General features: G+C 45.1%; 1 protein-coding gene across 14 annotated transcripts in view; it reads left to right on the top strand.

Moving 5' to 3' along the window:
- The window catches only part of LOC100118519 (potassium voltage-gated channel subfamily KQT member 1), a 73,646-nt gene extending 56,240 nt beyond the window's left edge, over window positions 1-17,406 (top strand). For 4 of the 14 annotated variants that reach the window (XM_031923764.1, XM_031923765.1, XM_016983009.2 and 1 more), the window contains 12 exons: window positions 933-1,055; window positions 1,539-1,649; window positions 1,788-1,972; window positions 3,133-3,320; window positions 3,479-3,655; window positions 4,435-4,632; window positions 7,578-7,648; window positions 11,753-11,880; window positions 12,919-13,015; window positions 13,203-13,615; window positions 13,731-14,056; window positions 15,993-17,406. In XM_031923764.1, the coding sequence (XP_031779624.1) occupies window positions 933-1,055; window positions 1,539-1,649; window positions 1,788-1,972; window positions 3,133-3,320; window positions 3,479-3,655; window positions 4,435-4,632; window positions 7,578-7,648; window positions 11,753-11,880; window positions 12,919-13,015; window positions 13,203-13,615; window positions 13,731-14,056; window positions 15,993-16,282 (2,307 nt within the window). In that variant the 3' untranslated portion in view covers window positions 16,283-17,406. Of the gene's footprint in view, window positions 1-932; window positions 1,056-1,538; window positions 1,650-1,787; window positions 1,973-3,132; window positions 3,321-3,478; window positions 3,656-4,434; window positions 4,633-7,577; window positions 7,649-8,747; window positions 8,876-11,752; window positions 11,881-12,918; window positions 13,016-13,202; window positions 13,616-13,730; window positions 14,057-14,590; window positions 14,650-15,992 lie in introns of all 14 variants that reach the window. The other 10 variants (XM_031923772.1, XM_031923771.1, XM_031923770.1 and 7 more) reach the window with 10 other exon arrangements.
- The last annotated feature ends 808 nt before the right edge of the window (window positions 17,407-18,214 follow it).

The raw sequence follows: 18,214 nt of genomic DNA, 5'->3' as shown, positions 1-18,214 counted from the left end.
TATGTATAACTATATGATCTTTCTCGAGGCAAGTGAGCGCGGGTAAATAAATAGACCGAGATCTAAATTGAATCTGAAAGTTCGTGTGTATACAATATAGTCGGGGCGGGCTAAGTTGAAAGCCCAGTTCTCGGCTTATCGGCCCGAGTAGTCTAAAAATCTCGGGGGTGACATGAGCGAGAGAGAGAGGAAGGAAAAAAACACACACACGAGATAAAAGTCGCCCCCTGCAGTATAGCGTTATATAGTATAGCAGCTTCGGCGATATCACGAAAACCACACAACGCGCAGAGAAGTCGTCCGGCACTATAGGCCAAACACATTACGACGTAAAAAGTCCCTCTCTCTCTCTCTTTTGCTCGCGAGGAGAACGAGGTAACTCGGTCACAGGTATACGATAATACCGTAGCCTAGTCTCGCTCCTCATCGCCTAAAAGCACGCCGCCGCCGCGGGACATCGCGTGTCTCCAGCCCCTGGAAGAAGGAATATAACCGCCTCTATACGAGAGAGAGAGAGCATAGGCATCTTTACGAGCGCGGCACGCATTGAGGAAGCTCGCAGGAGCCGCCCACGCACGACTCTGACTCACCTGCCTCTATATATAGCGGCGAACGGAAAAGCATTTTCCCTCCGCCGAGGGGGCGATGTGCGCCGTAATGGAGAATAAAGCCGATCTGCTTTCCTTATTTCTCCACGTGTGTATGTGTGAAAAGGCGCGAGAGCTATAGTGAGAGAAAGATACCGCGGCGGCGGCGGAAATTGCGTTGAGAGGGTTGCGAAGGCGCGCCGGGATTGACCGGTTGCGCTCTATAGCTTCGATTCGTCGCTCCGAATGAGAATGGAGACGATTATGACAGGTGTGGCTGTGTTGATGAATGCTAAGTTATACGCGGACTATTTTTCAAGGACTAAGGCTCTGTGCCACTTTCAGGAACTTATTACCACGCTTTACATCGGCTTCCTCGGACTGATCTTCGCCAGCTTCTTGGTCTACCTCGCCGAGAAGGACGACGAGCACTTCAATAACTTTGCCAAAGCCCTCTGGTGGGGAGTGGTAAGCTATATACATATACTACAACAATACGCAGCAGCATTGCAGCAGCTCTCAATGGATCATTAAATGGAGCCGGTGTAGCGTGACAATGTACAGCGCGCGCGCGCAACAAGTAAATAACTAGCGCTGCTGCGAGAAATCTCTCTTGAACTGTTTATGCCACTTTACGGCCATTGTTTTCGCTCGTTATTGCGAATTTTTTCTCATTTCGACTGAGAGATTTCGATCGGGCTTATCAAAGAGGAATTTAATTAGCCTCGCGGCATACGGAGAAACTGAAGCTAGCGCGCGGAGAAAAATTTCGAATCTCGCGGGCTTTTCCTGTAATATCAGATCGTATAGCTTATATTACGACGAAGAAAAAAAAAATAAACGGCGGGAAAGGGGCAATTATTTACTTGATTTACTGCGACGACGACGGGTTACGCGCAAAGTTTACAACTGTATACGGTCGCGTGCGTCAATCTCGACGAATTGTTCCAGATCACACTCTGCACCGTGGGCTACGGCGACGCCGTGCCAAAAACCTGGCAGGGCAAAGTTATCGCTTCCTTCTGCGCACTGCTCGGAATATCCTTCTTCGCCTTACCAGCTGTGAGTTTTTCCTACCCCTATTTTTTGTAGACCGGCTGTTGAATCGAGATTCAATTTATTCGATGAAAAGTCTAAATTTAGAGTTCGATATCTTTCGAGCGAGCCAAATTGATCGAGCTAAGAATGTGTATGAAACAGGGAATTCTGGGCTCGGGATTCGCCCTGAAGGTCCAGCAGCAGCAGCGCCAGAAGCACATGATCCGGCGAAGACAGCCGGCTGCCAGTTTAATTCAGGCCCTCTGGAGGTGTTACGCGGCCGACGAGCACAGCATGAGCGTCGCGACCTGGAAAATTCATCAAGTTCCGCTGCCAAGTCCGCCAAGGTTTGGCATTTTTATTAAATCTCTTATCTCTCTCTCTCTCTCTCTCTCTCTCTCTACCTCTACCTCTGTCTCTCATCCCCCTCTGTACATCCCTTATACGTCTCCCGCTCCTCTTCCGCACAATCAATGCTGCGCGCGCTTTTCGATATTATTATATATATATATATATATATATATATATATATATATATATATATCTGTACATTTGTATGATGTATTATATATCTGTATTATCGTACGTATAGTTTTTTCTTTGCCAACTTTACTTACATGCGCAAATTCGTTTTGGCTGCGATGTTACGTGCAGTATATTGAAAAGATGTGTGTAAATGCGCGGGTTCTTTAAAGGCAGTTTTTTATTGACTTTTTTTTTCTTTATACGAAATACGCTATATACGCTTCAATGTCCCGTAAGTCACACTCTTATTTATAATTTATGATCCAAAATGAAGAAACGTAATAATGATTTTGATTTTGTTACTTTCAATATAGTCGCATTAGATGCTTCAGAAGACGGTAAGAACCATTGACTCGCGAATGACTTGAGTATATATATATCACTTATGAATTCTCTATCTAGACACCAAAAATTCTTGGCTACTTATTTTCTACTCATCTCTATTATTATTATACAACAATCGTATATCTACATATAGCGCATGATAATCAACAACAGCAACAACAAGTACAACAACTACTGCGCCTATATATATATATATCTGCTCTAGCTCATCATTTTAGTTCTCTTGTTATTATTATACTCAAGCAGCAAAAGCCGCAACGCCACATAGCATTTGAGTTTTATGCTTTGTTTGATCCTTTCATTATACTACAATTATTGTTCTACTACTATATATATATATATATATATATATACATATATTACGCTTCTTACAACTGTCTTATTCTCATTATGTACATATACTCTTTGAATTGCTATTGTATACAACAAAAGCTCAAATAGGAGGAAAAGCTTCAGCTCTGAATTAAACGCTTGGACGCTATGTATACATACTATGACATTCTCTCTGATTATCCTTTATATATAGCTGAAAGATTAAAAAAAAAAAAAAATGATGATAATAATAAGAGAGTTTATACAAGGCATAAACGAGACGATGATCATTAAAGGCAAACTGTGTTTTTTCTCGGTATTTTAGTAGTCGACCCTCTTCTAGCTTTAAGCACAATGCGTCATTTGTCAGCCGGCTGCCAACGATTCGGCGGCCCAAGAGCACCTCTTTGCACAGTCCTAGCCTTCACAAACTCGTTCATCAGGGCTACCAAAGTCAGCGGGGAAACGTTACCCGGGGCTTCGCGGATCTCATCGCCTCGGCCGAGAATTTGGGTGAGTTTTTCTCTCTCGTCTTATTCTCCTCTTCCAGCCTAATGACGAGTCCTCATTATGCTCTTCTCCTCGAATTTCGCCCGTCGACAATATTTTTTTATATATAACGTGTGCCTTTTACTTTTTCCCCGGCGGACGAACAAAAAAACAATGAATAGACAATGAGAAGGCGGCACGAATTCTAGGTGGTCAGCCAAACACCAACGGCAACAGCAACAACAGCAACGAGCAGACTGGTGGTGGTGGGGGTGGCATGACCACCGGCAGACAATTAAACGCGAGCTACTCGGAGGATTCCGTGACGGAAACGGCCTTGTCGAAGAGAAATTCCGACGGTGAGTAGTCAATTGTGCCGGTTGCCTCAGGCGTCCTTCCCGACTCTTATCCCAATAATATACTGATGTACATCGATGCTACATCCTCTCTTTCGAATCTTCGTATACTTTCCAGCGTGCGCTGAATGGTATTTTCTGATGAAAATAAGATAACTTTTGAAAAAACATATAACATATACATAACGCTTCTGTCGATGGTTTCGATTTAATTTGCTCTGCTTCGCTTGGCTTTGGTAAAGCTCTCTACTATATGTCTCTAAAAAAGACACAGCTATTCCGAATAACCGAACAAGTAGCATAAAGCTTTGCGTATCAACAGCAGTGTGAACAAAAGCAGCTCTCTTATCAGCACGCTTGTATACGTAATTTGAGAGAAATAAATATATGAAAAACAAGCGTTTCGCTCGATACACGCGCAGCAGCTTTCGTGTTTCGCGGTTCTGAAATACCATTGCGCGCCCGTGTTACGGATTCCCCGGCGAGCCATTCCTTTCATTTGATCCCGCCCTCCTCCGAGAGAGGATATTCACGCAACGGCCGTGTCTATCCTTTCGTTCATCCGAATTTCCGAAAATCCAAGCGCGAGCGCGGTGTAGACGTAGAGCTTGCGTACAGCCGCAGAAGAGAGAGAATGAGCCTTCTTCATCGATTTGAGGTGAAAAAAAAAAAAAAGAAATAATAATAAAGAAGACGTGGAGGATGATGTGTAAATTGAAAAGGCAATTTAATTCTCGGACTGTGAAACCCTGAACCGACCGACACACACACACAACACGCAGCAGCGAAGTACCGGATTGGGAGATCGTCGTCGACCCTCGAGCTGCGCGAGCTGCGCATCGACGGTCTGATCGGTCGACTCGGCGAGACATCCTCGACTCTGCCGCTAGCCCTCGCGGGTCTAGTCTCCCCGCTGCCCCCGCTGCCGGAACTCCTTGGATCGCCGACCTCCCCGAACGCGTCTCCGACCTCCGAGAAGAGTACGAACTATTAACGAGCACGCAACTCTCTTTTTTCTTTTTTTTCTCTCTCTCTCTCTCTCTCTCTCTTCTCTCGCCGACTATTTTTCTCTATGCTATATTTGCGCTTACGTATCTGACCACTGCTTCTCTCTGCTTACTCTCTCTCTCTCTCTCTCTCTATACTCGATTATTTTGGATTTTATTCTCTCGGACGCTGCAGGTTCGCCTCGAGATCGCGGGGCTCGGCGGGTGGCCTACTCTGGTGGCAACTTTTGTCCTTATGTTTTTTCTTCCTTAGCGACCTTCCACATTGTTTTTGCGCTCCGCGACGCGGTCGGTCCCTCGACTTGGTCTCTGCGACATGTGCAGGCACATCCGAGCCCCAACATCCTCGATCCGATCCTGCTACTACTTTTTTTCTCATCGTATATTATACACTGATGACTAGCTTAGTCTTAGCTCTGTACCTCGCATAAGAACTTAGTTGACACATAGACTCGTAGGACTCGTCGGTAGGCTCGTCAAACGTGCGCTTCGCTCTCGACCGGCCTATATTATTACCGCGTATCATTTACATTCAGGTCAGCCCAATCAGGCAAAAAGAGTCGGCAGCTCATAAATAAATCGCTTCGAAAAAGGCAGCTCGCGCGCGCGCAATTACTTTAATAATACACACGACTCGACGGCTACATTCGCTCATTATAAATCCATAACGACGCAGCGGGTAACGTCGTCTTAAAATTCAGCTCACGCGCGCGTCCCGCCGAAGCTCGGCGTTAACAAAATATACTATAAGGGCGCGAGAGCAGCAGTAAAATCTGGAGAACGTGACCGCGGAGAAGAACCAGGACACGCCGTGCTTTCGGCTGTTCAATTATCGCACGGCTGTCTCGTTACGGGAACTGCTGCTGCGGATGAAATTAATTCACGGGGATGTAGAAGCGGCGGGACTTTGACGAGCCTCCGAAACTTAAGCGGGGACGACGCCGCGCACTGTCGGATTTATAGATGCAGTTTTCACGTGTACATATATATATAGCTGCAGGCTCGCGCATAATGCCCCATGCAAATGTTCGCGAGGAATCGAGGCCCGCGTTTGCATGGAATTGTGACTCGAAGATCTCTGCGCGTCGGTTTCCGAGTGCTTTGTTTTGATTTTTTAGAGAGAATTGTGATGATGCTGTGAAGCGCTCGGAGACGAACGCGGACACCGAATAGTTTTTCTTTTTTCTTTTTTTTTTTAGTTCTCATAAAACGAAGGTCGGTTCTTAGAAAACTTTCATGTACTTCTGTTGTTTTACACGTGTATGAGACGAGTTATTACTGTTTAGTTGAATGTTATGTGTTGATTTCGTGGTATATAAAATGAACGAATGATTGATTTATCTGTCAAGACATCGTGCTAGACGATTGTTCCTGTTGATTTTCGTTTAGTTGACATCACAGTTACCACACTTGTACCTTATATGCACATGATCACACCTCACTCGGAGATTTCGTGACTAGACGTAGATTGAAAATGTAGATATCAAGCACGCGAAATCGGAGCATTCGTCGATGCCACCAACTGTGGAGTTAGTTTGACAGCTTCAATGTATACTTTAGACTCCTCATAGTTGGCATCGATCACCGAATCTCCGATAGTCTCACACAGATGCATCACACATGTATTAGTCGAACAACAAGTTTAGAGTGTCTACGACTTGTACAGTATCCACCAAAGTCCCAAAGCCCAAGTTCCCGCAAATCCAGTCGACAACAAAAGTCCAGTCAAGTCGGATCGCCTTGTTTCTTTTATTTCCCATGCGACCAAGTTTGCGTTGCTTCTTCGCAAATGCCACTCTTTGGTTCAAAAAAAAAAGAACCTTTTCGTTCACCGCTGCTTTGATTTTGGCTTGTATCGTTTTTTACCCACCACGAAAGCCCTGTACAGTATGCATTAGGAAATAAAGTAATCGCTGCGCCGAGAGAGAAGGAACAAAAAAAAAAAAATAACACAATCGAGCAAGAGCCGTCGTTAAATTCACGTTTTTAATTGAAGTTTTAATGCGGATAGAAAGCTTTTAAACTTTTATTGCCCGAATCGCACGTCAGTGTTGAAATTAATAATCAATTGCAAAACACGCGATATCGGAAAAAGTTTCGGAGCGCCGCGGTATAGAGTCACAAAGCGAAGAAAACATTTCGCGACGAGAGACGCTCTGCTGCTGCTGGCCATTAATTTACTTCCTAATAACGCGCAAAAATTATAGGTTGGAAAAGTGGGTTGAAGGCGTGTAATTATATTTTGAAGCGAATAAAAAAGAAGAGACAAGTATGTCTGAAATGGAAAATTAGCTTAACATTATTGTGCAAGACGAAGATTGATGATGTTTCCAACCTAATTTTCAGCTCGTGATCTTTTGTTCGCGCGCACACAGGCTTTTCTTCTCAGGCGAAAATGGTTTAATTACGTGTACGCAAAAGAAAAAAAGGAACGTGACTATACTACTTGGGAAAGCCAATGAGAAGATGCTGCTTTATACTTACTGTCTCCTGTCCTATCCCAGAAAAGCATGGCACGTCTGAACCTAACAATATGACGATCTGATGTTGACGATAACGAGGCACCGCAAAATGTGAAAATAAATCTGTCGTGACTAGCGAAATTTTGTAAGTGCACCTCACGAGACGATAAACGTGTAATAGTGACTTATCGTGTGTAGCACAGCATCGGAGAAAAAGAGCAAGGAACACGACTCATTGTGTACTAACTACTTGAAATTGGCTTCGTTTTATCGACTGAGGCGTATGCGAGTGCTCTGCGACGACAATGTATCACTTGTCCTTTACATATATTAACGAATAGACTAAGGATACGTATTAGTGAACGTAATGCACGCGAGACCGTAGTGGTGGCAGCGAGGACTGCAGGGGGCGGGCGAGAGTCGATGCAAACTATGATCTTTCAAATTTGCCTACAGATGAGGACGAGGAGCCTCGATGTGTCCAGCTAACGAATCAGCACAAGGCCGCGATTAGGGCGATTCGAAAGGTGAGTAGCTAAAACTATTTCGCTTTTAAATCTTGATTCTTCACCCTCTTGTTTCTTTGATCTACCTCTTTGTCACTGTTACTTTAGTTTGAATTTATAAGCAATCTATGGATGCGGCGCACAAAGGAGCATCGACGATATTCAATGAAACTTTGCCCCAGTCAGTTGAACACGATAGCTTAACGAGGAGGTTCAGGCTTTGACCGTTCGTAAGTCGGTCAAATCCTGAACGATGCAAAAACAGAGTGATATTGCCGTGTGTGTATTTTCAACCTGCAGAGTTTCATCGAGTATTGCCCACGATATCGATGCTTCTTTGCTGGTTGCCAAAAAGAATCCCTTACGGATGATCACAGATTAAAGTGTATCTTTGGGAAGTTCTCTAGTCTTCTGATCGCTCAAGCAATGAGAATTGGCAGCGGGTCTTGTTGAGTTTCAGAGATGATCTGATGAGATGACGCTTGCGAATTAAATCTAAGGCGGTTCTCGTTGTTTATGCAGAGTCGGAGCGGCCAGACGTCTAGAGAAGTTTCGAATTTCGACGAGGTTACTGAAACCGCGGTCGACAACAGATTATCTAATTCAGACACAATAATCAATGCGGGTCTACAGTCACACGAACACTATAGCTCACACTTTGTTTGTCAAATGGTAAACCAGTCAGACTTACACTCATATTCAAACTCATATATACTTATGATTTGACAAACGATCACGAATGCGATGAATAATCACACAACTAATTGCGCTAATTTAGTCACGCGGCCAGTTCGAGCTTGAAATATGAAATTGTAAGGGGAATCTTGTTTACTCTGCGGAGAAGCAATTTCCCTTCTCGAGAAATTAGCATTCGAATAAAGTGCTTGGAATAAGAAAAAGCTCACTCCAACTCCTTTCGTTCCCGCTGAATAAATCTTATCCGTATACAGTTGTGATTACTCATGGCAAGTAGAAATATATAGGCGATACGAACACATACACACACACACACGCGTACACATACACAGAGACAAAACAAATATGAGTACTTTGGGTCACGATAAAACACAATGTACAGCCGGTGGTTTAACCGTGTGAAATTGTCCGTGCTCTATGCCAGATGAAGTACTTCGTGGCGAGGCGCAAATTCAAAGAGGCACTGAAGCCCTATGACGTTAAGGATGTGATCGAGCAATACAGCGCCGGCCACGTCGACCTACTCGGTCGCGTGAAAAATATCCAAACTAGGTACCCCTCGCTTTCTCTCTCTCTCTCTCTCTCTCTCTCTCTCTCTCTCTCTCTCTCTCTCTCTCTCTCTCTCTTTCTCTCTTGCTCTCTGTTGGTACTTCTATCTCTCTCTCTCTCTCTTCTCTCTGTCCCCTCTGACAAAAGCTCTTTTTCACCGTCTGCGGATCCCATCCCTCTCTTACGCGCGCGGTTATATTATTTCACCCACGGCGAGCTCGAGAGAGACCCTGAGAATTATTGCGCCAGCACGTCTCCCCCCGCTCTTTCTCTCTCTCTCTTGCGACCTGAGGATCGACGTCGTTGCCTATACCCACCCCCCTCGCGTTTTCTTTTTTTTTTTCTTATCCACCTATACGCCTATAGCCCGGCGTCGACTTCTTGCCTATACTACTGCATGACCTTATTCCCGAGCGTCCAATCATGAATCTTGATTTTTCTATGGATTGTCGCCGTTGCGCGCGCGCGCGCGCGCGCTCTCTGTATACAGATATACATCTCTGTATGGTCGGGTGTTCGTTTGGGTCTGCTGAAAAAAAAAAGAGGGAAAATAATAAAGCGCGATATATACCCTCTCTCGGCGCGATGTGTGCCAGATTTCGGTATATCGTGAAAGTGTCACTGCAGTGCAGCGATGAGCGCGTGGCTTTAATGAGCGATCCCAAACGGACTATCTCTCTCGTCGACGTCAACAATAACGATTCTATTATCGCTTCTTATTATTACCACATCGATCATCTCACGAGTTTGTAAAAGTATATATTGTTTTCTCTTGCATATAACGTTGAGTATCTGATATAATCGTAGAACCGACACCCACCTTTGAGCTGTAGAACAACGTACGTAGAGAGTTATAGTGTCACGACTAGTAAAGCTAGATTGTATACGCAATAATACCGTATCTTAGAAAACAAAAATACTCGCGCGATATTCTCAAGTATTTTCACCCCCTGTGTCAGCGAGTCTTTCACCAGTCCCGAAACTCGAGGTGTAAATATTCCTTTTGTCCCCTACTTCAAAGGGCTCGTAAACCAGCTTCGGAATTGACCGGGAGAAGCAGTCTCGGCACTTTGTCAAGCGAGTATATAGCTCTTTGAAGCAACACCTGTTTCTCGAGTCACCCCTGCAACCAGTCCTTCGCTTTCTCTCGCGCATCTTCCACATCCCGTCTGCTCTCGATTTATCATCAGGAACGTCCCTCGCGCAAATTGTAAGCCACCTCAGCAGGTGACGTTCCCGAGAAGTGCGTCTCCGGGCGAAACAATCGCAAATTGAATCCACTGTACTCGATTAGCTCCACCTCGTCGATTCGATAAAGCTCCAGTTAACAAAGCACTCTCGGCGTCGCGTCGAACAAAGAATCAATGACGTCAATTAGTCGGTGAAGATACGCGTCACATCTCATAAAGCCTTTTTGTCCCCCTCAGCCTCTCTCCTCCGATTCCATTCGGCAAAGTTTCAGAGTTAGATACAGCCTCGTCCTCTGCAGCCTATACTCCTTTGATGCTCGATCGATCTTCTGTCTCCTCCACGCGCTAATGTCTCGAATACGCTCCTCCCGGCAGCGATTACCGTACAGCTGGCACACGTGCGCGGATAACTCCCTTCTGTCGACCCTTTTGCATTCTGAAGACATGCCGAAGCGATGTGTTGTCGAGAACTTTACGATATTTGTGAAAGAAATTCCGGTACTTCGCTCTTTCTCTCTTATGTGTGTAGCCCAAACGACTAAAGCCTCATATCTTCTCTCTCTCTCTCTTTCTCTCTCTCTCTCTAACAATAACTTGCTCTGTGTACCAGTGTTCAATAACGTGCGTGATGTGTCTGTGTCAATGTGAAATCGCTTGTCTAGCAGTGTCGTTCGTGATTAAAAAATAGATACATACTCTTCTTTCCGCTGTATCCTCCTCCCACGCTCTGTCTTCTCGCCGCGTTCCACAGGTGGCAGGCGCGATCGCGGATGGAAAAAGCGCGTTTTCCCTTTTTTCCTATAATATAGACACGGAGCTTTCGAATTGATTGATTGTTCAAACGTCTTTGTGCACGCGCGAACGATCGATCTCGGCTAATCGAAAGAAACTATTGTCCTAGACTCCAAGGATATATAAGGAGGCTTTTTAAGTAATAGCGAGCCTTATATGGGCCGATATATCCGCGTTAGCCCGGCCGCACTGTGTGTGTGTGTGTGTAGTGTAATAGATACGGATCTTCTCCCCACGCGCTGCTTCATTTCATTAGCTTCCGTCGCGTATATTTTTTAATTCCGTCCTGTATGTCGTCCGGGTATACAGGTCCGGCAGTAAATTTTAATCACACACTCGTTCTCCAGGAAATTTCGACCTTTCGACAATCTATCAAAAAACTCTCCGGTTCGGCCCATTAATCTCGGCATCTCGATGAGTGCAGTAGAGCAGAAGCTCTAGAAAAGCGCGAGTTCCGTGAGTTATATCGCCTTCCATTCCGAGTCCATCCCGCGAGAGTATAAGTTTCGAGGCTATACGTATAGACATAGTGTACGCGCTAATTCGCGCCGTCGTGCCATATCGTCGGGCGTTTTCTGCTCTGAATGAGACGCGTCGCGAAAGTTCCTTGAATATACAATCCGAGAGCAGAAGGGCGAAAACGAGGAGGGAAAAACGTCCTCCGCTAAATACACTATATATTATAATCCAACTGTATACACACTCTCGAGCGAGCTCGAATTCGATATTGTGATATTTATATGAATATGTATGAGATAGAGAAAACACATATGCGTATAGAATGAAACAAAGAAACAAAGACAAAAAGAAACATGAAAACAAAAGCAAAACAAATCAAAAGCGCCATAGCGTAAACTGTGTGATGATGTGTCTGGAAACCGCGGGGGCGTGATCGCAGCTGAAATACTTCGTGGCCCGCAAGAAGTTCAGGGAAGCCCTGAAACCTTACGACGTCAAGGACGTGATTGAACAATACAGCTCCGGCCACGCCGATCTACTGAATCGCGTACGAAATCTGCACTTCAGGTACAGATATGCCTCGCAGGTGCAGTCGTGCTCTCTCTCTCACTTTCTCTGTTTATTATTTATATTGTTATCGTCATAATGAATGAATAAAACACGACGAGCCGTTCGTTTTTTTTTTTATGTCAATATATTCAGCTTTCCTTTAAATATATATATATATATATATATACACAAGTGGCCGGCTGAAGCAGCACATCTATTGAAATTTTCTCGAATACTTTATTCTTAATAACTCGAAAAATTTTCGCTGCCTCCGTCGTCCACCTCGATATATATATATATATCACGCCGTCGTATTGCGCTTTTTATGCTGCAGAATAGTTATACAAACGCCCACCAATATATATCACACAGCCCCTTTGATTTCTCGCCAAATAAGCTGTGCTTTTATACATGCATATATTATACCTACCCCGAGAATAATTTCGCTATCTGTCTCTTTTTCTGCCACTGCTGCCTCGAAATGCGATCACCTTTGGCGACAGGCTCACGCGAATCGTTGAAACCCACTCACTGGAATAGCGATTCGCTTTTATGTGAAATTTCGTTTTTCCCCGTTTTCTTTCGCTTTTCCACCTTGTTATATGCCACTTATGTACTTTTCTTTGTTTTTTTTTTTCGATGATATATGTTACATATGAAACGCATTAGGCCGACGATGAGTATAGGTATATAGAGAAGCGTGTCTACGGCAAACCGAACTTGAGACGATCTGATCCGTAACTCTCTTCGTATATAACTTTTCCAGAAAACTAACTTTCTTTTCTCTCTTTGCTATCATACGTAATCTCTGTATAATCTTATCTGTACTATATAGTTAGTTATAGTTCGGTAGACAGTAATGTAATAGAGTCGGCTTTTACTGCGTCTATTGCACATTATAATTTATACTATATATTCTCCTCGCACTCTTGGTTGCATGTCCGTAGTGGCTTAATTTAGTGGCTGGCTGATTGCGCTGTGTTTGAACGTTATGCGACGATCTATCGCCATAAGCAGAAGGTATTAATCTCGGCGTTTCTCCTCCCGATTGAACAGGTTAGATCAAATTTTGGGTAAGCAAGGTTCCAAGGCGAGGGACGTTTACGCTTCGAAGATTAGTTTAGCCTCGAGAATCGTGAAGGTCGAAAGGCAGGTGAGTGTGTCCAGAGTCGCTTCCTCCTCTGAAGCATATCAATTTGAATAAAAAAAAAAAAAAAAACTTATGTAAATATACATCAACACGACCGCTTCGCACGCTATAATCGCACGCTTTACACACGCGCGCACACGGAGCAGGTAAATCGCTTGCCAGTAACGATCTCACGCATCTCTCCCACAAGGTCGATGACATCGAAATGAAACTCGACCAGCTTATCGAGCTGTACATGGAGGACCGTAAGCGGCTGCTGGCGCTACCGACGCCGGAACCGGGACCAGCTTACGGCAGCGGTGGTGGTAATGGTGCTGGTGCGGCAGCCGGAGTAGGTGCCGGGACGAGCGGCGTCGCGCCGGACACGCCGCTGTCCGCGGGCCTCGGGGCGCCCGGCAGCTGCGGCTTCGTCCTCAAGCCGATCCTCGTGGACAAGCAGCTGTCCGAGCCGAGCTCCCCGACGAGCGGTAACTTCCGCGAGACGACTCCCGATCGCAGTCACCACCACCACTACCACCACCATCACCCCGGCGGCAAGCCCAGGCAGATGCACCGGGGACACTCGGACCTCGGCAGTCGCGTCAAGAAGCGCGTTACTCTAAGGTCCGTATGAATTACTTGCGTCTCCTTGCGACCTATACGATGAACGCGATATATATATATATATATATATATATATATATATATATATATATATATATATATCGATATATTGCAGTTCCATTCCGTCACACTTGGTGCTTCCGGTGGACGCGGGCAAGCCACCCCGACTGCCAAGCTCGCCGACGATCCAGTCGGCGCCGCCCTCGGCCATGACCACGAGGCAGGGCGACGTCGTGATAATGGTGCCTCCGCTCGCCGGTGCCGGCTCGGATTCCGAGGCCAACCCCGAGCCCGAAGACTCGAGGACGACGCAGGCCTACTCCTCCGCCTCCTCCACGACGGCGGTGACGAGCGTCGCCGGGCAGGTCGAATTGCCGAGCAGCGCGCAAACCGCCGACGAGTCCTCCGGTGGGTGTAAGGATCAGTTCAACTTTTTCCTCAGTATGTTTCCTCAACTCAGTCTATAAGTGGTCGTCGTTGTGTACTTTGTGGATATCGTGTCTCTCTCTCTCTCTCTCTCTCTCTGTGTGTTATTATATACACTGACTAGTCGTGCTGTGTGTTTTTGCATTAAAAGAAGAAAAAAACACCTTGTCGTACAATACTTGGCACACACTTGATTTGTTCCGATTTCCAACTCTGACGGAAACTAAGCTTGAAATTCAAATTCGCGCGGTCGATGCAAACGGCGCATCAGCGTATGACATTTCAATTAAAAGCTCACCGATACAGCAAACTTTCGGCGATCGCGAACACGTGTACACAGTAGAAAAGTAGAGCGGCTTGCAAACGAGCCAACACACCGAGTACATGTGTGTATGCAGATCTGTGTCACCGACATACGTGTATACGCGAGAGGCGCAACTCCGACACACACACACACACACACAAGCATGCGGCAAACACAACACTCTGCGTGTTTATGTGTACACACAAGCTCGACACGTTATATCTCTGTATGTGTGCGTTTTACAGCATCGCCGAACACTACTCGCTCGTCTACCACGTCGTTATAGCGAAACAGACACTACACAGTAAGTCCAGTACCCTTGTACGCTGCAAGCATTCGGCAAGCTAATTTGCACATGTCTGCATCATATCGCTTAGACTAAAATTAGACGAGATTCATCTTCATCTCATAAGCATAGGCGCATCGTCATTTTATCTTCACCTCCAACTCGCATCCGCGCGTCCATTCTTCGCGGCTACTCGAGCGCGTATACGGCTCCCCCGCGAGCAACTTTTTATTATCCGGCTCCCTCTATCACCCCGTCGCTTGCACTTTTTTTTCAGCCCCGGCTTCTTAGCGGCTATTTATCCCTCTCTGTTTTCCTCCCCGGTTTTACGCCCACTGGCTCAGCGAAATTTTTCATCCTTACTCGCTCTCTTCCATTGACCCTTTATCCCTCCTTTCATCCGAGCTTGCGCGCGAGCTTTTCCTTTACAGTACTCCCCACTGCAGAGCGCGAATAGCGAGAGGTTAACCGCCTATCTGCGTCCGAGGGAGTAAATCACGTTTGCTCTCCGAATTTTCTCCCGCCGCGCGAGCCTATTACTCATGACTGGCAGGTTAATGTCCTCGTCGTGGATAAGTTCGGGGATCTGGCGATTTTCTTCGAGGGGTAAATTAGTATATGCGTCACGTGTGAGAGCTCACGTCGTGTGTATAAGTATATTCCAGAGCCCTTTGTTTTCGAGGACTGAAAATCGTGCGCGCGGCCGCGATAATCATCAATCGTCGCATTATTCTGGATTTTAAACGATTTTGGCCTGGCTTTTCTCCATTTTCTTCCCCCACACTGCCTCTAGTATCCGGTTGGCGAAGATGGGTGCATTGCCCTCATCACGATCAGCGCGCCGAGTGTAGATATAGAGTTGCGCCACCTCCGCCTTGCTAAGCCTGCTGCTCGGGCCGCTCGCGTTACAACTGCCTGAGTTACTTTGAAATTCAACTCGCATCTTTATAATTTCCTTATTTATAGCTACGTGATAACGCAACAAAATTTTGAACATAAACGCATGCCCTCGCATTTATCGTCAATCGTATTATCCTGCATGCCTTCAAATATAAAGCATGATGTCTGCACCCACGCGAAAGTTCCGACTAATCTTCGATCCAAAATGCGCGTGACGATGCATTTATTTCTCTCGATTTCGGAAACGCAAACGAGAGTGTGATGAAACAAAAAGGACTGCTACGATACAACGACAGTTCCAGCCAAAAAATGGCCAATGAGAATGAACTTTTTCTGCGATACCTCGTAGCCTTTCGTAGCTTATACATAATTAACTCTCCGGCTCGTGTAGTGCAAAAAAAAAAAAAAAAAGAAAAGAAAATAAATTGCAAAGATCTAACGACTCGAATCGACTCTTGCAGATCGGCTGGACGAGCACGAGGGCGTATACTCGCCGGTCGATTCGGAGGAGGACGACGAGGAGGACGAGGAAGAGGAGGAGGACGAAGACGAGGAGGAGGAAACGGACGAGCGCGGCGAGCCCGACTACGAGGAGGAGGAGGAAGAGACCTCCTGCGAGAACACGGCCCTCCTCGGCTCGGGCAGCGTGCGTACCCAGATCATCGTGACCCCGAGCATGTCGCCGGTCCAGAGCAGCCAGGACCTCGCCCTCGTCGTCGAGCACCACCACCAGTCGGATTCGCGTTCCTAGCCTCATCCTCGCCGTCAACAGCACCAACACCGTCCCTCGTGCGGAGCCTACAGGATGCTGCGACATTAGCTTTAACACCCGCGACACCACGCTCACACACTCATAGTCACACCGAGAGAGCGGGCTTGTGTACTGTATACTTGTTTATCATAGTCTCGAGGGGGGGGGGGGGCAAAGAGGTTCTTTGGTCTGTGCCTATCTTAGTTCGAAGTCGCGAAGCTGTACGGCATTGGTTCGGGGAAGCTTGTCGGTGAGGCTTGGTTTCCGCCGTTTTTTTTTTCTTCGAATTCGAAAGGGTGATCGTTAATTTCTAGTCAACTATAATGTACTTCGTCGATAGAGGAACCAAGTCCAACCGAGAGCTCGTTTACGGTCTAGGTAAATCATCGTTAAATACTGCGTTGAAGGTTGTTGATTATTGTTTTAGTTCTCGTAGTCAATGATACTTTTAGTTTAAGTCATCGCAATCTCTGAAATTTTGTATAGATGCGTGTACAAATTTTAGAAGAGATACGCTAGTGTTCGACTGTAAGAGTGTGTACAGAGTCTGTATGAACTTTTGTTATGATTTATACTTTGAGTTTTATACTTTGTTGTTAGAGAGTGTACTGCTTTGTCAAACTATCCATCGGCAACACCACGACTCACGACAGGAAGTAAAGTACGCTATATACGTCCAGTTATATATTATTCGACATTTTATCGCTCGATTCTCCGTCAGATGCACTCCACATATAGTTTTACCTCGTTAAGGCATAATAAGTCTGTTGAATTTGTTAGATATAGTCAACGATCGTTTGTTATAATCGAATAAACAATGCCATACAGCGAGCATGCGAAGAGGAAAAGAAAATCGTCGAACAACGACAGGGTCCAGCTCCTATATATATATATATATATATATAGTTGTATTTATACATATAATAAATAGATCGATTCTCATAGCCCTCCGGCAGGGCTAGTTCTAGTATAAACTCGTTTCTTTCTATATCAGTTAAGAGCTTCGGTTTGTAAATCGCGCTAGTGAAAGCCAAAGGGAGAAGTGGCACAACGAAAGGAGCACTGAGAACAAGAATATATAAGAGCGACGGCTATAATAGGTAGAAATCGAAAGTGCTATATATATATATATATATATATATATATATATATATACATGTAATAAATATCTCAGCGATCTTAACGCCGCAATTAGCAAGTATGTACAAGGAACAACGCAAAGCAAAAGTATATGTATAAAGTATAAAGCAAAAGTATAAAGAGAAAATCGATATATGGCATCGCGGCTCGCGTTCGACGACACTTCCTTCCGGTCAGTCTTCCACGCGAGGAGCAACTGCGCACAATATGTGGATATACTTGATATTTGAATGAATAATCGGTTTTTCTCATACATACGTCATTGTTATTACAGCAACACCACGACACTCGCATTAACACACAGTTACAAATTATTAACTTGATATAGAATAATAAATAAAACTATACATATAAATATGATTAAAATCAAACGTCACGGTCGCGTGAATCGCTGGCTCTTGAAATTTAAATACAAATTCTTAAATTTTGCATATAAACGATCAGATATATACATATACAATTTTTTAAATAAAAATCCTAATATAATTATATACAGCGGAGTCTCATAATTTCGCTGCTCGCTTCTCAATCGACGCAGAAAGGCTATAATAACTACTGAATATTATTACAATTAGGGTCAATAGCCGAAGAGGGCCGGGAGGAACGAGACGCGCATACACACCAAAAAATGTATAGAGATGTCGTTGTAAATATTTACACACACGCGCATACGTACTTTTCGCGATTCGCGAGGGACGAAGGTTCGGATCCAACATCACTCTCATTTTGGGGGACACTTTACCTATAACATACATACGACCCTCGCTGACAAAAAAAAAAGGAAAAATTATA

Source organism: Nasonia vitripennis, chromosome 2, assembly GCF_009193385.2.
Source record: "Nasonia vitripennis strain AsymCx chromosome 2, Nvit_psr_1.1, whole genome shotgun sequence".
Taxonomy (NCBI): domain Eukaryota; kingdom Metazoa; phylum Arthropoda; class Insecta; order Hymenoptera; family Pteromalidae; genus Nasonia; species Nasonia vitripennis.
Note: the sequence above shows the minus strand (reverse complement) of the source record. Positions and strands in the feature narration are given on the sequence as shown.